The sequence below is a fragment of the Halichoerus grypus genome, chromosome 12 (genome assembly GCF_964656455.1).
Source record: "Halichoerus grypus chromosome 12, mHalGry1.hap1.1, whole genome shotgun sequence".
NCBI classification, from domain to species: domain Eukaryota; kingdom Metazoa; phylum Chordata; class Mammalia; order Carnivora; family Phocidae; genus Halichoerus; species Halichoerus grypus.
Window position 1 is genome coordinate 31,453,822 of NC_135723.1, and position 13,643 is coordinate 31,467,464.

The window sequence follows — 13,643 nt, forward strand, 5'->3', positions numbered from 1 at the left end:
AGTTTCTGAAATGCTCTGGGTCCTCTCTAGCTTAAATCTTAATAGATTCTCTTGCCCACCCAGATTCATCATGGTAATATAAAAAAGCCCAAATTTCTGGGGTGCCTGGGTGGCTCAGTCAGTTAAGCATCTGCCTTTGGCTCAGGTCATGATCCCAGGGTCCTGGGATCAAGCCCCACGTCGGGCTCCCTGCTCAGTGGGGAGTCTGCTTCTCCTGTTCCCTCTGCTGCTCGCCCTGCTTGTGTGCTGTCAAATAAATAAATAAATTCTTTAAAAAATTAAAAATTAAAAAATAAAAAGCCCCATTTTCAAGCTGTGGGGCAAGCTGGTTGGCAGACCACACAGGGGACAGATGAAGAGAGAAGCTGAGAAAGGAGGTAATTCAGACAGTGCATCTTTACAATCTTCATGTCCACTTTCCCTGGGCTAGCCCCTGCTTTCCTCACTTAGCCATCTTGATAGCTTCGGGCCCCAGAGCTCTTCACTATAAGCCTGGAGAAGCCAAGAATGAGGTGCCAGGAAGATGGAACACCAGTGTGGGTTCAGACCACCAGAACTCTAATAACAAAGGCCCAAACCCGCGAAGAAGACAATGATCACTCCTGCCTTGTAACACAAAGTTGAGGTTTTCAGAACTCCCACTGGTTTAATTCTTTTATTTAACCCAACCAATGGTAATCTGAAAGCAGCCATCTGAGATAAAGGAAATACTGCCCTGCTCTACACCAAATCTACCAATACCACAAGATAGTTTTAGACAGAGCTCTTCTTCTAAGACTCATTAATAAGATGAGGAAAATTCCAACAAATTAAAAGCTAATTGGAGGTCCATTTCTCAAGCCACCATTATTAAAGGAATCCTAACTGTCTTTTGTAGCTCAGTAGGTCTTAAAATAGGATTTGGTAAACGTGTGTGGATGGAGGTGTGTGCTGCCTGGAAATGGGCAAATGGATGAGGTGAACCTCTCCAGTGCTGGGACTCAAGAATCTCTGCTGAAACTACTCTTGGGGTGCCTGAGTGGCTCAGTCATTAAGCATCTGCCTTCGGCTCGGGTCATAATCCCAGGGTCCTGGAATCAAGCCCCACATCCGGCTCCCTGCTCAGCGGGAAGCCTGCTTCTCCCTCTCTCCCTCCCCCTGCTTGTGTTCCCTCTTTCTCAAATAAGTAAATAAAATCTTAAAAAAAAAAAAAATGAAACTACTCTTATACATCAAGAGCCCCTACTTGAGGATGCTATGTTTCCTTTAAATTGATCTGTATATGAGATTGAATATTATCTCCAAATCCAGTTACCTTAGCAATAAGTATTACACAAATCCCAACGAGACAAGGTGTTTAAATCAATCTTGCTGGTTGAATCTGAACCTATTCACATACTTTAGTTTTATCATTTGCTAATCAATATCGAGAAGTGAGTCCCAAAACTACAAGAGGAATGCAGAAGAGTATCTGGCTTTGCCTTTGTGTGGGTGATTAAATCATCAAGGAAAGGTGATGGGTTATTTTCTTCCTGGACATCTCTAGAGACTTAAGAAAATTTTGAGGTGGTAACCACCTAACGGGCCAAGAATCTGTACGCAGATTCTCCTGAATAGTTTTGCTCGTGGGTGGCAGCGATTAAAACTACTGGTCGGCAAAACCATAGCTTGAAGACCAAATCCTAGTCCAGTACCTGTTTTTTTAAGGCCTGGGAGCCAAGAATGCTTCTACATTTTTAAATAGTTGAGAAAAGAATCAAAGAAGAATATGTCATGACACGTGAAATTTAAATGACACTCAAATTTCTGTGTACATAAATAAAGTTTTATTTGAATGCAGCCACACCATCTGTTCACATGTTGTCTGTGGCTGCTTTCATGCTACAGAGTTGCAACAGAGACCACATGTCCTGCAAGGCTGAAAATATTTACTACCTGATCCTTTACAGCAAAAGTTGGCTGGTCTCTGACCTAGACAACTGCAATAGTAATATCAATTGTGATGGTAGCATCAATATCCACTGCAATAGTGTTATCAATTTTCAATCACTTGTCCCCATCTTCAAGTTTTACTTCCTTCATTTATGATCCTAAAATGAACTCATCTGAAAATTTTAAGCTAAAAAATAAAAGCCAGCAAGAGTGTCATCTCTGGCCAGGCAATGTGAGGGTGAAATCCATTTTAGCATCCAATGAATACAACAGGTGTTGTTTTTTTGTTGTTGGCTTTTTTTTTTTTTTAAGTTTACTCATCTTGGGACCTTTTCTTTCTTTTTTTTTTTAATTTTTTATTGTTATGTTAATCACCATACATTACATCATTAGTTTTTGATGTAGTGTTCCATGATTCATTGTTTGTGCATAACACCCAGTGCTCCATGCAGAACGTGCCCTCTTTAATACCCATCACCAGGCTAACCCATCCCCCCACCCCCCTCCCCTCTAGAACTCTCAGTTTGTTTATCAGAGTCCATAGTCTCTCATGGTTCATTGGGACCTTTTCTTTAGGGCAACCTGAATATAGGGCTTGGTCCTGTAAATATGAGATAACATCCATAGTTATGATAAAAGAGATGTGAGGATATTTTAATTTCTCTCAAGAGGAAGACCTACTCTATATATCTTCTGTTTAAAAAAGATAAATGTGAGCAATACACTGACTTTAACCTTGCCAGTGAAGTCATCTTCCCACCCCAACTTCCAGGAAATTTACTTTCATGAGGAAGAGAGAAATGATCGGCACATTAGCCTTCTATTAGGAATGACCATGAGCCATAGGAAGTAGTTCTATTGACAGATGTCAAATGATAGTTGACCCAACTGGTCTTGAAGAATCACAATCATGACCCATTACCTGGGAATCTGGACACTCTGGTTCATAAGTGATTGGACCCAAGCAATTATTCCATATAACCATTAAACCATCTTTTCTCCTTGGGAAGAAAATAATCACAAAACTCTATACAAAAATACTACGAAACATTTTTAATCCTGGAAAGGACTTGATTTACTAGTAACCAAAAAGGGGAAAAGTCAACAAGAATAAAATTCAGTCTTTTAAATTTAGTGGACACATATCAAATTGCTCAACATTGTTAAATGGCATGATGTAATTTATCCATAGATGACATGGTCTCATCCAGTGGAAAACCGATTTAAATATGTTTTGACAGAGCGCTAGGAGATATTATAGGCAACAATGGACTTAATGTAGTATTTAAGGCTTCAAAACCTGTGCCTTTTAGAAAAATAACCTATAACTTCTTCTTCTACCATTTATGAGGGGAAAGAAACAACAAATGTCTACTAAAAGTCACAGAAACATGATTAATTTGTTTATGCCTTTCAACATTCCACTAAGCTCTGCAAAGACAAGACATAAAATTACAGTGAATTTTATAGCCAAGATTGGTCTGAATATTTTCCTGATATTCTTTCTGTCATACTCCTTCAGCGCTCAGAATAAAATGACAAATCACTGGGGAAAGGGGTAAGGCAGCTCCTTTCCAAAGATGGGACTGAGCTGACAAAATCTATTTTATATCTAAAATTAGATATAAAATAAATTCTTCAATACCAAATACATTTTCAGAGAGTTCATTAAAATTTAAGGCATTTTTTGACATGTCAGAGATTTTAGTTCAGTGACAGGAGAAGAAAGAAGCCACCTGGGAGCAACTCCCAATTATCTCTGTGGCTTGGTATATACACGTGGAACACAGCCGAAGATGAAGAGAGGTGACAGGTGACTATGTGCAACCTCCTGAATCTGTCCAGCCTGGATACCTTTGCCAGGGCTCCTCTGAAGAGGTGCATCTCCAATGTATTGTCATTCTTCTGTTTAAATTTTGATCAAGAGGGGGAAAGGCTCATCAGAGCACAGTTACCAGGATAAGTGTGAGCAATGCCAAAATAATTTATTGTAATAATTTCTAATTAAAAAACAAGATTTAGGAAATTGAACGTGAAAAAAAGTTGATGCTAAGTGATGCCCTCCCTGAATTTCACGACAAACAATAAAACCATGGCAACCTCACCTATACTCATGAATCCCACAGCAAAGATGTACACAAAAGGAACATTCATTCAACAATAACAGGATGGTTCAGTGTTTTACCCACCAGTGGAATGACTGCAATTATTTATTTTTCTCCCACTTTCCACAAAAATAAAGACATTACCTGCCGAATCAAAAGTTACAAGTCATACCTCATTGAAAGACTTGGGACAAAACTTTCACAGACCCTGCCCTTATGGCCTGCCTCTCAGGCAATCACCAGTCTTTTTAAAAAAATCTAGATTAAGATCTACAAAGATTACTGTTTATTGAAAGCAAACCAGAGCACCTTAGATCATCAATGGTCAGTAAACTCCCCTCTTTCCCAGTTCTGAAACAATAAAGGTTTACACACAATTAGTCAGATCCAACTTCATTCAAACTTCTCTCAACAGATAATATTCAAGTCGTGCTAATTCTAGTAATCCATCCGTGAGAGGAAGTATCACAATCACCTGGATCACTTTTGAGATAAGAACAACACGTATTTCCTAACTACTTATGGTACAACCACATTCTTATTATGAATACAGTTAGATGCAATTTCCCAAAATTGAGTTCCTGCCTTATATACTCAAAAAGAAAAACTTCTATGGAAGTCATAATCCTCAATGTCTTAGCAGAAAAATAACCATATAACTTTGATGCTTGACATAGGGCCAATATCCCACTGCCATTTTCCGCAAACCATGAAATTATCCCAATACCTTTGCACAGTTATGTGTACTTATACACAAGCCATCCCACTTCCTTCTTCTTGATTTTGCATGTGATTTGATAAACAAGCTTTCTTACTCATTTGAAATTATACTTCAAGCATTACATAAATGGTGTTAAGCCATTTGATTTCCACAATACCATGAGCTTGTTTGTTTTAATGGAAAGACAGGATTCTCTTTGCCTTTTTTTTTTTTTAATACTCCTTCAACTCTTTCAGTCAAGCCCTTCTTACCAGTTCCAACAAGGTTGAAATTTCAAAGGCGAATGTAAGTTTAGGTAACCCAAGCACATGTTTACATGTTTATTCTTCCTGAAAAGTTACTGCTTACTTAGGCTTCTGAAATCAAGAAAGACCCTATGGAAAAATGAAAAATTTATTGTCTTCTTTTGTTCATCATTTTTTAATAGAAAAGATGTTTTAAGGTCTGTCAGGAAAATAATGGGAAAAAACTATACCTTAAAATTTTTCAAATCTTCCCCCAAACTATAAACAAAGAAAAGACATAAATAGAATCACAATGCATATGCTCACATCTGCCCTCCAAAGCACACTTTTTATGTAGAAGTTATAAAGAATAAAAGTTACCCATTAATTATATGGCATGCATCAGCAGTGCACTGGGGGGCTTAACCTTGGTTTTCAGTTATGTCTATTTACAGATAAATCTCTTCCTGAGTTGAGCTTCATCTTCAGTTGAGACCCAAGCCATTTGCTTTCCTATTTTTGGCAAAATACTTGACCATGTGATAAGGCAATCAAACGTTTCAACCTCCTTCCCTTTTCAGCGGCATGGCCCTCCTCTGTGAAATCACCAACGTGCCGGGATACAAAGACAGGATCTAAGCTACGGTCCTGTAGAACTAGAGATCAGGTTTCTTTGTTCATTAGTCTGAAGGCTACAGCACTGTCTTTTCATATATTTGGGGATCTTGAGGATTTCAGTTGAACAGATTCAAAATGGTCTTCTTTTTCCTATGAAGAAAAAAAATATTGAAACAAAATGAACTCATTCAAATTCCACTAAGATTTTAGGATCTTATGCATCCAGAAGGAAAGTTCTGGAAATCATTTTAATCTACATACATGCCAGTTGTGATTAGGATTTTACATTTAAAGGAGAGTGGCAGATATAAAACAGATAGCATGCCTACCTTGAAGGATGCTTTTGACATCCAGGAGATAAGACAGACAATCCAAAATAGAAGCAAACACATGATCACAATAGATACCAAAAAATATAGCTTCACAAATTTTTGTGAAGAAACCACTGAGACCAGACCCTTCTTAAGAGGATATCTGACCTGGGTGCTGAAACAGATGACCTTGCCGTAAGAATTTTGGACAAAAGAAGACTGACAGAAGCTACATATTTGCAAGATAACATAGGATACCTAGTAAGAAGAAGGACAGCAGAAATAATGAGGACCCCAGTAAGACATAAGATCATTTGGGTTCGCTGACATGTTTTAGGAAAATCTTTTGGGTATATACCTTCTAAAGATATTAAAAACAAATCATCTTAGATAATAAATCAAAATTTTAACTCAGATACATCATTGCTGGCTTTTGTTACATATTACATTCAAAATGCAGCCTATTAAAATAAGTACTTCTTTAATGGGGAAAAAGAGAATTAAGAGAATTCTCCCAATGTTTCACTGTGAAAGTCAGAAAAAACTTTCTGTGGAGTCTGCTGAAATGGAGTGGGGGGTACTATGCTTTCAAAGAGAATAACAATGAAGAGAACTAGGATTATTTTTAAAATAAAGGAAATAGGAGGTGGACCAATCCTAGGTGCAAACAGATGCATGTCTGAAGTAGAGAAGTGAAATGAGAAAATAAAAATGAGCAGACCCTGAGTATCTATCAGAAAGAATAAGGCCACTTTTGTGCTTTCTCTCATTTGAGTGGAGAAGTCCAAGACTTCAGACAAGCTTTCGGGCTACAGGGAAAGGAGTATAGGAAAAACGTCACCACATGAACACCACCATCTCACTTTTCCTTGCCTGCACTGAGATGACATGCCCCCGCGAGGGCAGACCGTACATCTCCTCAGTGCTCTCACTCGATCCCTCTGAAGAAGTTTCCCTGGAGCCTCATGTTGACCAGACCTCACTTTATTGAAATAACTGTTGATAATTCCAATGTTTACTAAGCCCCAATGCACTGCAGGAACAGGACTAGACTTTAGGGATACAAAATGTCTGTCCTCAAGGAGCTTACAGTGTATTATGGGAAAGAGCTTCAGGGTACCAGCAATAAACTAAAAAGGAAATCTGAGATTTTTATGGTCTTTCCTTGAGAAGATTTGATTCAATATGTTCCTGAGGGGAGAAGGGACAGAGGCCTGTTGATGATCCTCAAGGTGCAATTTGAAGGAAAACACTTCATAAAATCATGTTAGCGAAATAGGGCTTTAGATGCTGTGTCCTCTTAGTTCACATGGGATTTTGCTATTATTGAGATGGTGGGATATATATGTACTTACACATTTGTGTGTGTGTGTGTGTGTGTGTGTGTGTGTACTTAGCACCACTAACTGAGACTTATGGATGACAAGAATTGTAGCTTATTCATTTTTTAAATTCCCAAAACTTGACTCCAGGCCTAGTACATGGTAGGCTGTCAATGCTTATGCAAATGTATTGAAATGCCACATTTCAGAAAGGAAAACACTGGATTGGAACTCAGGAGATGGGTTTTTAACTCCTACCTAACCCTCTCTTAGACAAATAATGGAACCTCTCTAGGTATCAGTTCACTCAAACATTAAATAAAGATGCCATACAAATTATTTTTCTGAGTTCTAAATTCAAGAATTTACTCAAATGCCAACTTTTCCCAGAAGCTTCTCTTTACCTGTCACTACCTTATTGCACTCCCTTCTCTGTGCTCTTGTCACAATGGATGATGGTAAGTGTCTGTGAATGATGTGCATGTGCAATGCCCTAATAAACTAGATAGTCTCTGACATAAGAAACTCTATCTAATTTGACATAGCACCAAAACCGGGCAGAGTGTCTATCAGATAGTATCCCATGAATGATGGTAGAACGAACAAAGAAAACAAACAAAAAACCCTGAAGATACATTTTTAAAGTTGCTGAGAAAAGTCAAGAAAAGTAAATCCATAAATAAAACCTGGTAAGTCCAGTGTATTGGGAGGAAAATACCAAATAAGGTCTGACCTTTAGGACAGGAGTAAGCATATATAAGATAAAGCAAATCTTAAATGACATAACAGTTAAGAAACTTACAACCATTTTTTCTCCACAGAGCCAGGCATAACAAAATTTTTAAAGGGGACACACAGTAAGACTTGTCCAATGGTATTAATAACAGCTTCGTTCATAGCTAAATATTAAAAATAGCCCAAGTATTCATCAATAAGAGAATGGCTAAACAAATTTTGACATATCCATACAACAGAATGCTAATCCTGAATAAAAAGGAATCTACCACTGATTAACACAGGGTAGATAAATCTCAAAAACATTTTTCTGAGTGAAAGAAATCTTACACAAAATACTATACACTGTGTAGTTACAGTTATATGAAGTTTTAAAACAGACAAAACTAGTCTACAGTTTAAAAAGATCACTACAGTAGTTTCCTCTGGGGGTTGAGGGTGGGGATCAATTGCATGCAAAAGGACATGAGTCTACTTTCAGGGGTGAGCTTAATATTCTATTTTTTGATAGGATTTAGGGTGACACAAATATATGCACTTCCCAAGGGTTCATCAAGTTGCATACTTGTTATGTGTGCACTTCACTCTATGTAAACAATGTCCCTTAGAAAAAAACGGAAAATATTGAATTCTCTCATCAATTATACATATCCTGAAGTGTTTAGGCGTGAAATGTATTGAATCCTGCAGCTTACTTTGAAATGCATCAAAAAGGATTTATTCGTAAATGAATAGAGAGATAGAGATTTAGACAGATAGGTAATAAATCAAATACAGTAAAATTTAGGTGATGGGTATGTGGCTGTACCATTGTACAATTCTTCTGCTTTTCCAGAGTATTTTAAATTTTCATTTAAATGATTTTTTTTAATCATTATGGCAATTAAAATTGCTGTTCAAAACAAAAAGGCGAGAAAGACTTTATCCTCCATCATGTTTCCTGTGACTGTTTCCAGTAATCTTTCAAGCTTTCGATTCTCTGGCCATAAAATAACAACAAAGGAGGTACTGCAATATGAGAAAGACTTCAAAGTTTATTAATACTTGTAATTCCCGAGGTGTCTGGGTGGCTCAGTCGGTTAGGCGTCTGCCTTTGGCTCAGGTCATGATCCCGGGGTCCTGGGATCAAGTCCCAAATCAGGCTCCCTGCTCCGCGGGAAGCCTGCTTCTCCCTCTCCCTCTTCCTGCCACTCCCCCTGCTTGTGCTCTCTCTCTCTGTCAAATAAATAAAAATCTTTAAAAAAAAAATACTTGTAATTCCCACTTTTTCTTTTCATTCAGCTTAGAGGTCACTTTCTCCTCAAAATCTTCCCTGGCACCTGACTGCTTCCCCCACTATAAGACAATGCCCTTACAAAGAGGGAATCACAAGATCAAATCAGGTAAGAGAAGTCTACATATGCTGACGATGAGCGATCATTCTCCATGGGTCTCTTTGTGTTTCTGCAAGTCTTCTAAGGAAGACGTTAATTGTCCTTAATGGTACACAATCTTCTCAAAGCTGTTTATATTACAAAAAGCCTTGGAAGAACACAAGCAAAGTTTGCTTGCAGCCCTGAAACTCTCTCCTCCTGTGGAGCAAACGGCAGACTTGCTTCCTGACTGTTAGAGAAGATTCAGATGCCCCAAGCTAAGGGCTCCTGTTCTACAGCATAACACACTGTGCATCACCTAGGCCACCTCACTCTGTGGGAAGTGGGGCTTGAGGAAACAAGAGAAACACTGTCATTTTGGCCACTGCTACTTCTGTGAATAATAGGCTTGTTTTGTTTCTGACCCAGGAGACTCCTTTCTTCAAAATGTCCGTGAAAGTATGGCAGGCTAATTTGGTGGCTAGCAAGCATATTGCAATTTCATAACCTTCGTAGTTCTTCACTGTTTTGCTGATGAGATGGGAAACTGACAGACAGGTGTCTTTCTAGAAGAATAAGGATGACAGCCTCACACACTGGTTAACAAGATTTGAGCAAAGTCCATGAGAATTAGCAACAAACATGGTGACCAAACTGTATGATCCACAAGGCAATTAAAGTTCTCCACTTCACTGCCTGGAAGTGGAAAGGAACCGGGGAGGTGGCTGTAGGCTGGATTTTGGGAAGTGGTTCCACAAGTTCATCATTCAGCTGCCTGCATGGTGGCTTGGATGTTAATTCTCCTCTGAGCAAGAGGACTTCCTCACCAATCAGGCAATCAGTTGCAGGTGTGCCCCTTGGTAACCATTAGTATTTAAATGCACCCTGAGAGGAAAAGGTTTCACCCCCTTTCAGACAGAGGTTACAGAGATATGCACCGACAATGACCATTAAAGAAAAAACAAAAACCACTTATGGGCCGAAACTAGGTGACCTGTTAAAATTTTTGCTGATTCTCTTTGGAGATAATGTGGCAGGAATCAATGATCACTAAGAATGGCAACAGCTGGGCCATCCTAGCGCTAAACACCTCTTGCACTCTGTCACACCAACTTTGGGTGTGTTCACAAAGGTCTCAGAGATTTTGTAGTGGGTCCCGACTGCAGTAACAGAGCTTTGGCCTTCTTTAGCAGATTTCCCTGAGAAATTCCCACAGGAAAACCTAGTGAGGGAATGACTAGCACTGGGGCTCTTACTGCCCCAGATTAGGTTTGCAATGTGGAAAGTCACTACAGAATGACAAACTGACCCAAAGGAATCTTAATAAGTTAATATGATCAGCCCCACCCTGGAAACTTCCCCTATCCTTTATTTTAAAACCAGGCAATAATTTAGATTTATGAAAATGGGGCAAGAAGTAAGGTGGATTCCCTTTTTTTAAAAAAGGCTCCAATATGCGAAATCAACATAAGCCTAAATCAACAAAAAGGCAAAACACTTCTAGCCTCAGCCCAAAATCAATCTGGCTGGACTGAGACAAGAACGAGTCCCAAAGCTGAAATAGATGATGTCGGGAATGATAACCTTGCCATTCAACATAGGATTTTAGGTGGACAAAAACACTCAAAGTTTGCTTGAGCAACTGCGATGCTGCTTAAAAGCAAAAGCAAATGCGTTTGCTTGCTGTCACAGAAATTGTCTTTCTCTGCACCCTTAATCTCTTCCTCCCCATCTATCTTGACTTTGGCTGCTTTACGGGGAAAGATGATTAGTTTTCCTGTCACCAAGAGGGACTGAAGGCCAGGCACAACCACCTGAGTTGGCTTGGGAGCCTTCAGGAGGGGAAGGATTCAAACATTTAAGACTCTTCATTGCAAGCACCAAAGTCAGCATCCTACCAGAACGTGTGATAGGAGAGGGACGTGTAAATTCCACTAATGGGGTTTAAGCAAGGTTCTCAGTGGGGAAGCTAAGGTAATGTGACCTTGTGTGAGGGGTTCTGCAGGACTATCCAAGATGCTGCTGTTGTTGCTTCTACATCCGAAAGTCCATAGGACTTGATGGTACATGTGTATACCTCCACATCTGCTAAGTACCAGAGGAGATCCCCGCGGTCAAGAGCAGTCCCATGGAGAGGAGAGCTAGAAGGGCATTGCAAGCGTTCCTAATTCCTCTGCCATTTGCAACAAAGGTCTGTGTCAGGATTACACACAAGTTTCTCTACCTGCCAATGCCGAAAGGTGTCACAACATAAATGATGCAATGTTGGTGTCAAGTCAAAAGCCTCAGTCTCAACAGCATTGCCTGTATTGTCAGACTTCTGCCAACAAAGATGGCTGGTAAACCCCCACAAAATTCAGGAAACTGCTAAGTAAGTAAAGTTTCTTGAGACCATGTGATCATATTTGCAATGCTAACCCTATCTGCCAGTCATGGAAAAACAGTCCAGCACTTGACTAGACTCTTCGCTACTGGAGACAGCAGGGCCTCACTTGAATATGCTACCTGCTCTTTGACATCAGCTAACCTACCAAGTAGTATCTTTTGAGGTGGGCCCAAACTAACAGGCTATGTTAAAAACTGTCCAGCAAGTTGAATCATGCTCTCCACCTTTGTGGCCTCACAGCCCTAATGGCCACTTTGTGATAGAATTCTCGGTGACTAATGATTCTGCCAATTAGAGACTTCAGCAATGGGAAGGAGCCTTCTCCCAGAGGCACCTTTTGGGATTTTAGATTCATCACCTTGATATGGCTACCAGGTAGGGCTCTTCTGAAAAGCAGCTATTAGCTTATTACTGAGTTCTTGTCAAAACTAAAAGCCATTCCCATGCACATCTTGTGATTCTACAGCCTGATAGTCACATTCATGGTGGGTCAGCAAGGTGGCAAAGACCTAATAAGCCTCACTTGTCAAATACAAATGATATATTCAAGAATGCAGCTGGTCCTGCCCAGCAGCATCTCAACCTCACATGAAAAAATGGCAGAATACCCTTTTGGGGGAACTTTATCCCTTACCCCACCACCAAAAATGAAGCCACTGGCTCCAGTCCTTGGTTCATCTAAGTTCTACCTCATGCCTGGGCCTGGTTCACTGATGGTTTGGTGGAGTTGAAACCCAATGGGTATCCACCAGCTGCGGTAGCTGTCCTATCTCAGCACCAGGTATGCATAACTAAAAACCTACAAAATTGTTGGCTTAGTGGGCAGAACCCAAAGCCATTCTCATAGCTGTGGCCTTGATAAACCTTATTAGATCACCACTAACTCTTGAGGAATCGGCAGGACTCAAACTATTTGGTCTGCCAGTTGGAAAACTATAGACTGACACATCAAAGTTACTTCTCTCTGGGGCAACAAATTCCAGAAACAAATCTCAGCTGATCAAATAATCTGGGTCACTCATGTAGATACTTCCATTAAGGACCCATGGTCTAAAAAGATCAAAGAGAATTAAGCACACAATAGAGATTGCATCAGACAGACTGACATAAATGCTGCATGGACCCATCATTCTGCTTGCCATAGCAATGAATCCGCCATCACACACTGGGCACAAAGTAAAGGACTCTTTTTCAGATGCAGAGGTTACCAAGCATGCAAGACTTGGGATTCATGCCAAGAGCTGACAAGTTTTTCCATGGCAAATGATGAGGTCACACCTCTGATCACTTCTTTGGGCTATCAGTAGTGCCTTACCCTTTGACACCTGTTCACGTTATGGTGTTGCTGTTCCAGTCAGATCCGCTAACTCTAGCCACACCACTATGACCCTTGAAGAAAATGTGTTTCATGTTTGTGACTTTATGGATTTTTTGCAGTCTAACAATGGTACCCTTTATATCACAAAAGCTACCTGAAAATGGGCTGAGAGTAGAGGTGTTCAGTGGACCTTCAATACTTCATACTGTTGAAAGGTATCATTGAGCATGACAAGGGCCTTCTCAAAAATGAATCAAAAAGATTTCTGACTCTATCTCCACCCTACCTCCTCCTGGTCCACACATTTAATAATGTCGTTCAGTTATTAAACATGGTTGTCCCCAGAAAGGGATCATCTCCTCTTGGCTGTGTCATGCATAATTATCAGTAAGAAGGTTAAGGTTATATGTACTTATATATGGTTATACACACTTACATAAAAATCCAGGATTCTACCCTGACCACTCATGGACATGATATGTCCCTTTTACTCAAAAGCAACCCAAAGGATGACATATTTGGTCTCCATCATAAGTTTTTTTAAATGCCTTTGTCCCTCTTGCACTTGAATGTTCTGGTGCATAGGTCTAGGTGTCAGTAAGGGGATAAGTAGAAATAAGATGAAGTTTTAGCTGCAATG

At 39.7% G+C, this 13,643-nt stretch overlaps 1 protein-coding gene across 1 annotated transcript in view; it reads right to left on the minus strand.

Annotated features, from left to right (window-relative positions):
* Positions 1-4,927: 4,927 nt before the first annotated feature.
* Positions 4,928-13,643, minus strand: part of ELAPOR2 (endosome-lysosome associated apoptosis and autophagy regulator family member 2) — a 184,250-nt gene continuing 175,534 nt past the window's right edge. Inside the window, exon 22 of the mRNA XM_078059201.1 lies at positions 4,928-5,729. Coding sequence (XP_077915327.1) covers positions 5,670-5,729 — 60 coding nt within the window. The 3' untranslated portion in view covers positions 4,928-5,669. The remainder of the gene's footprint in view (positions 5,730-13,643) is intronic.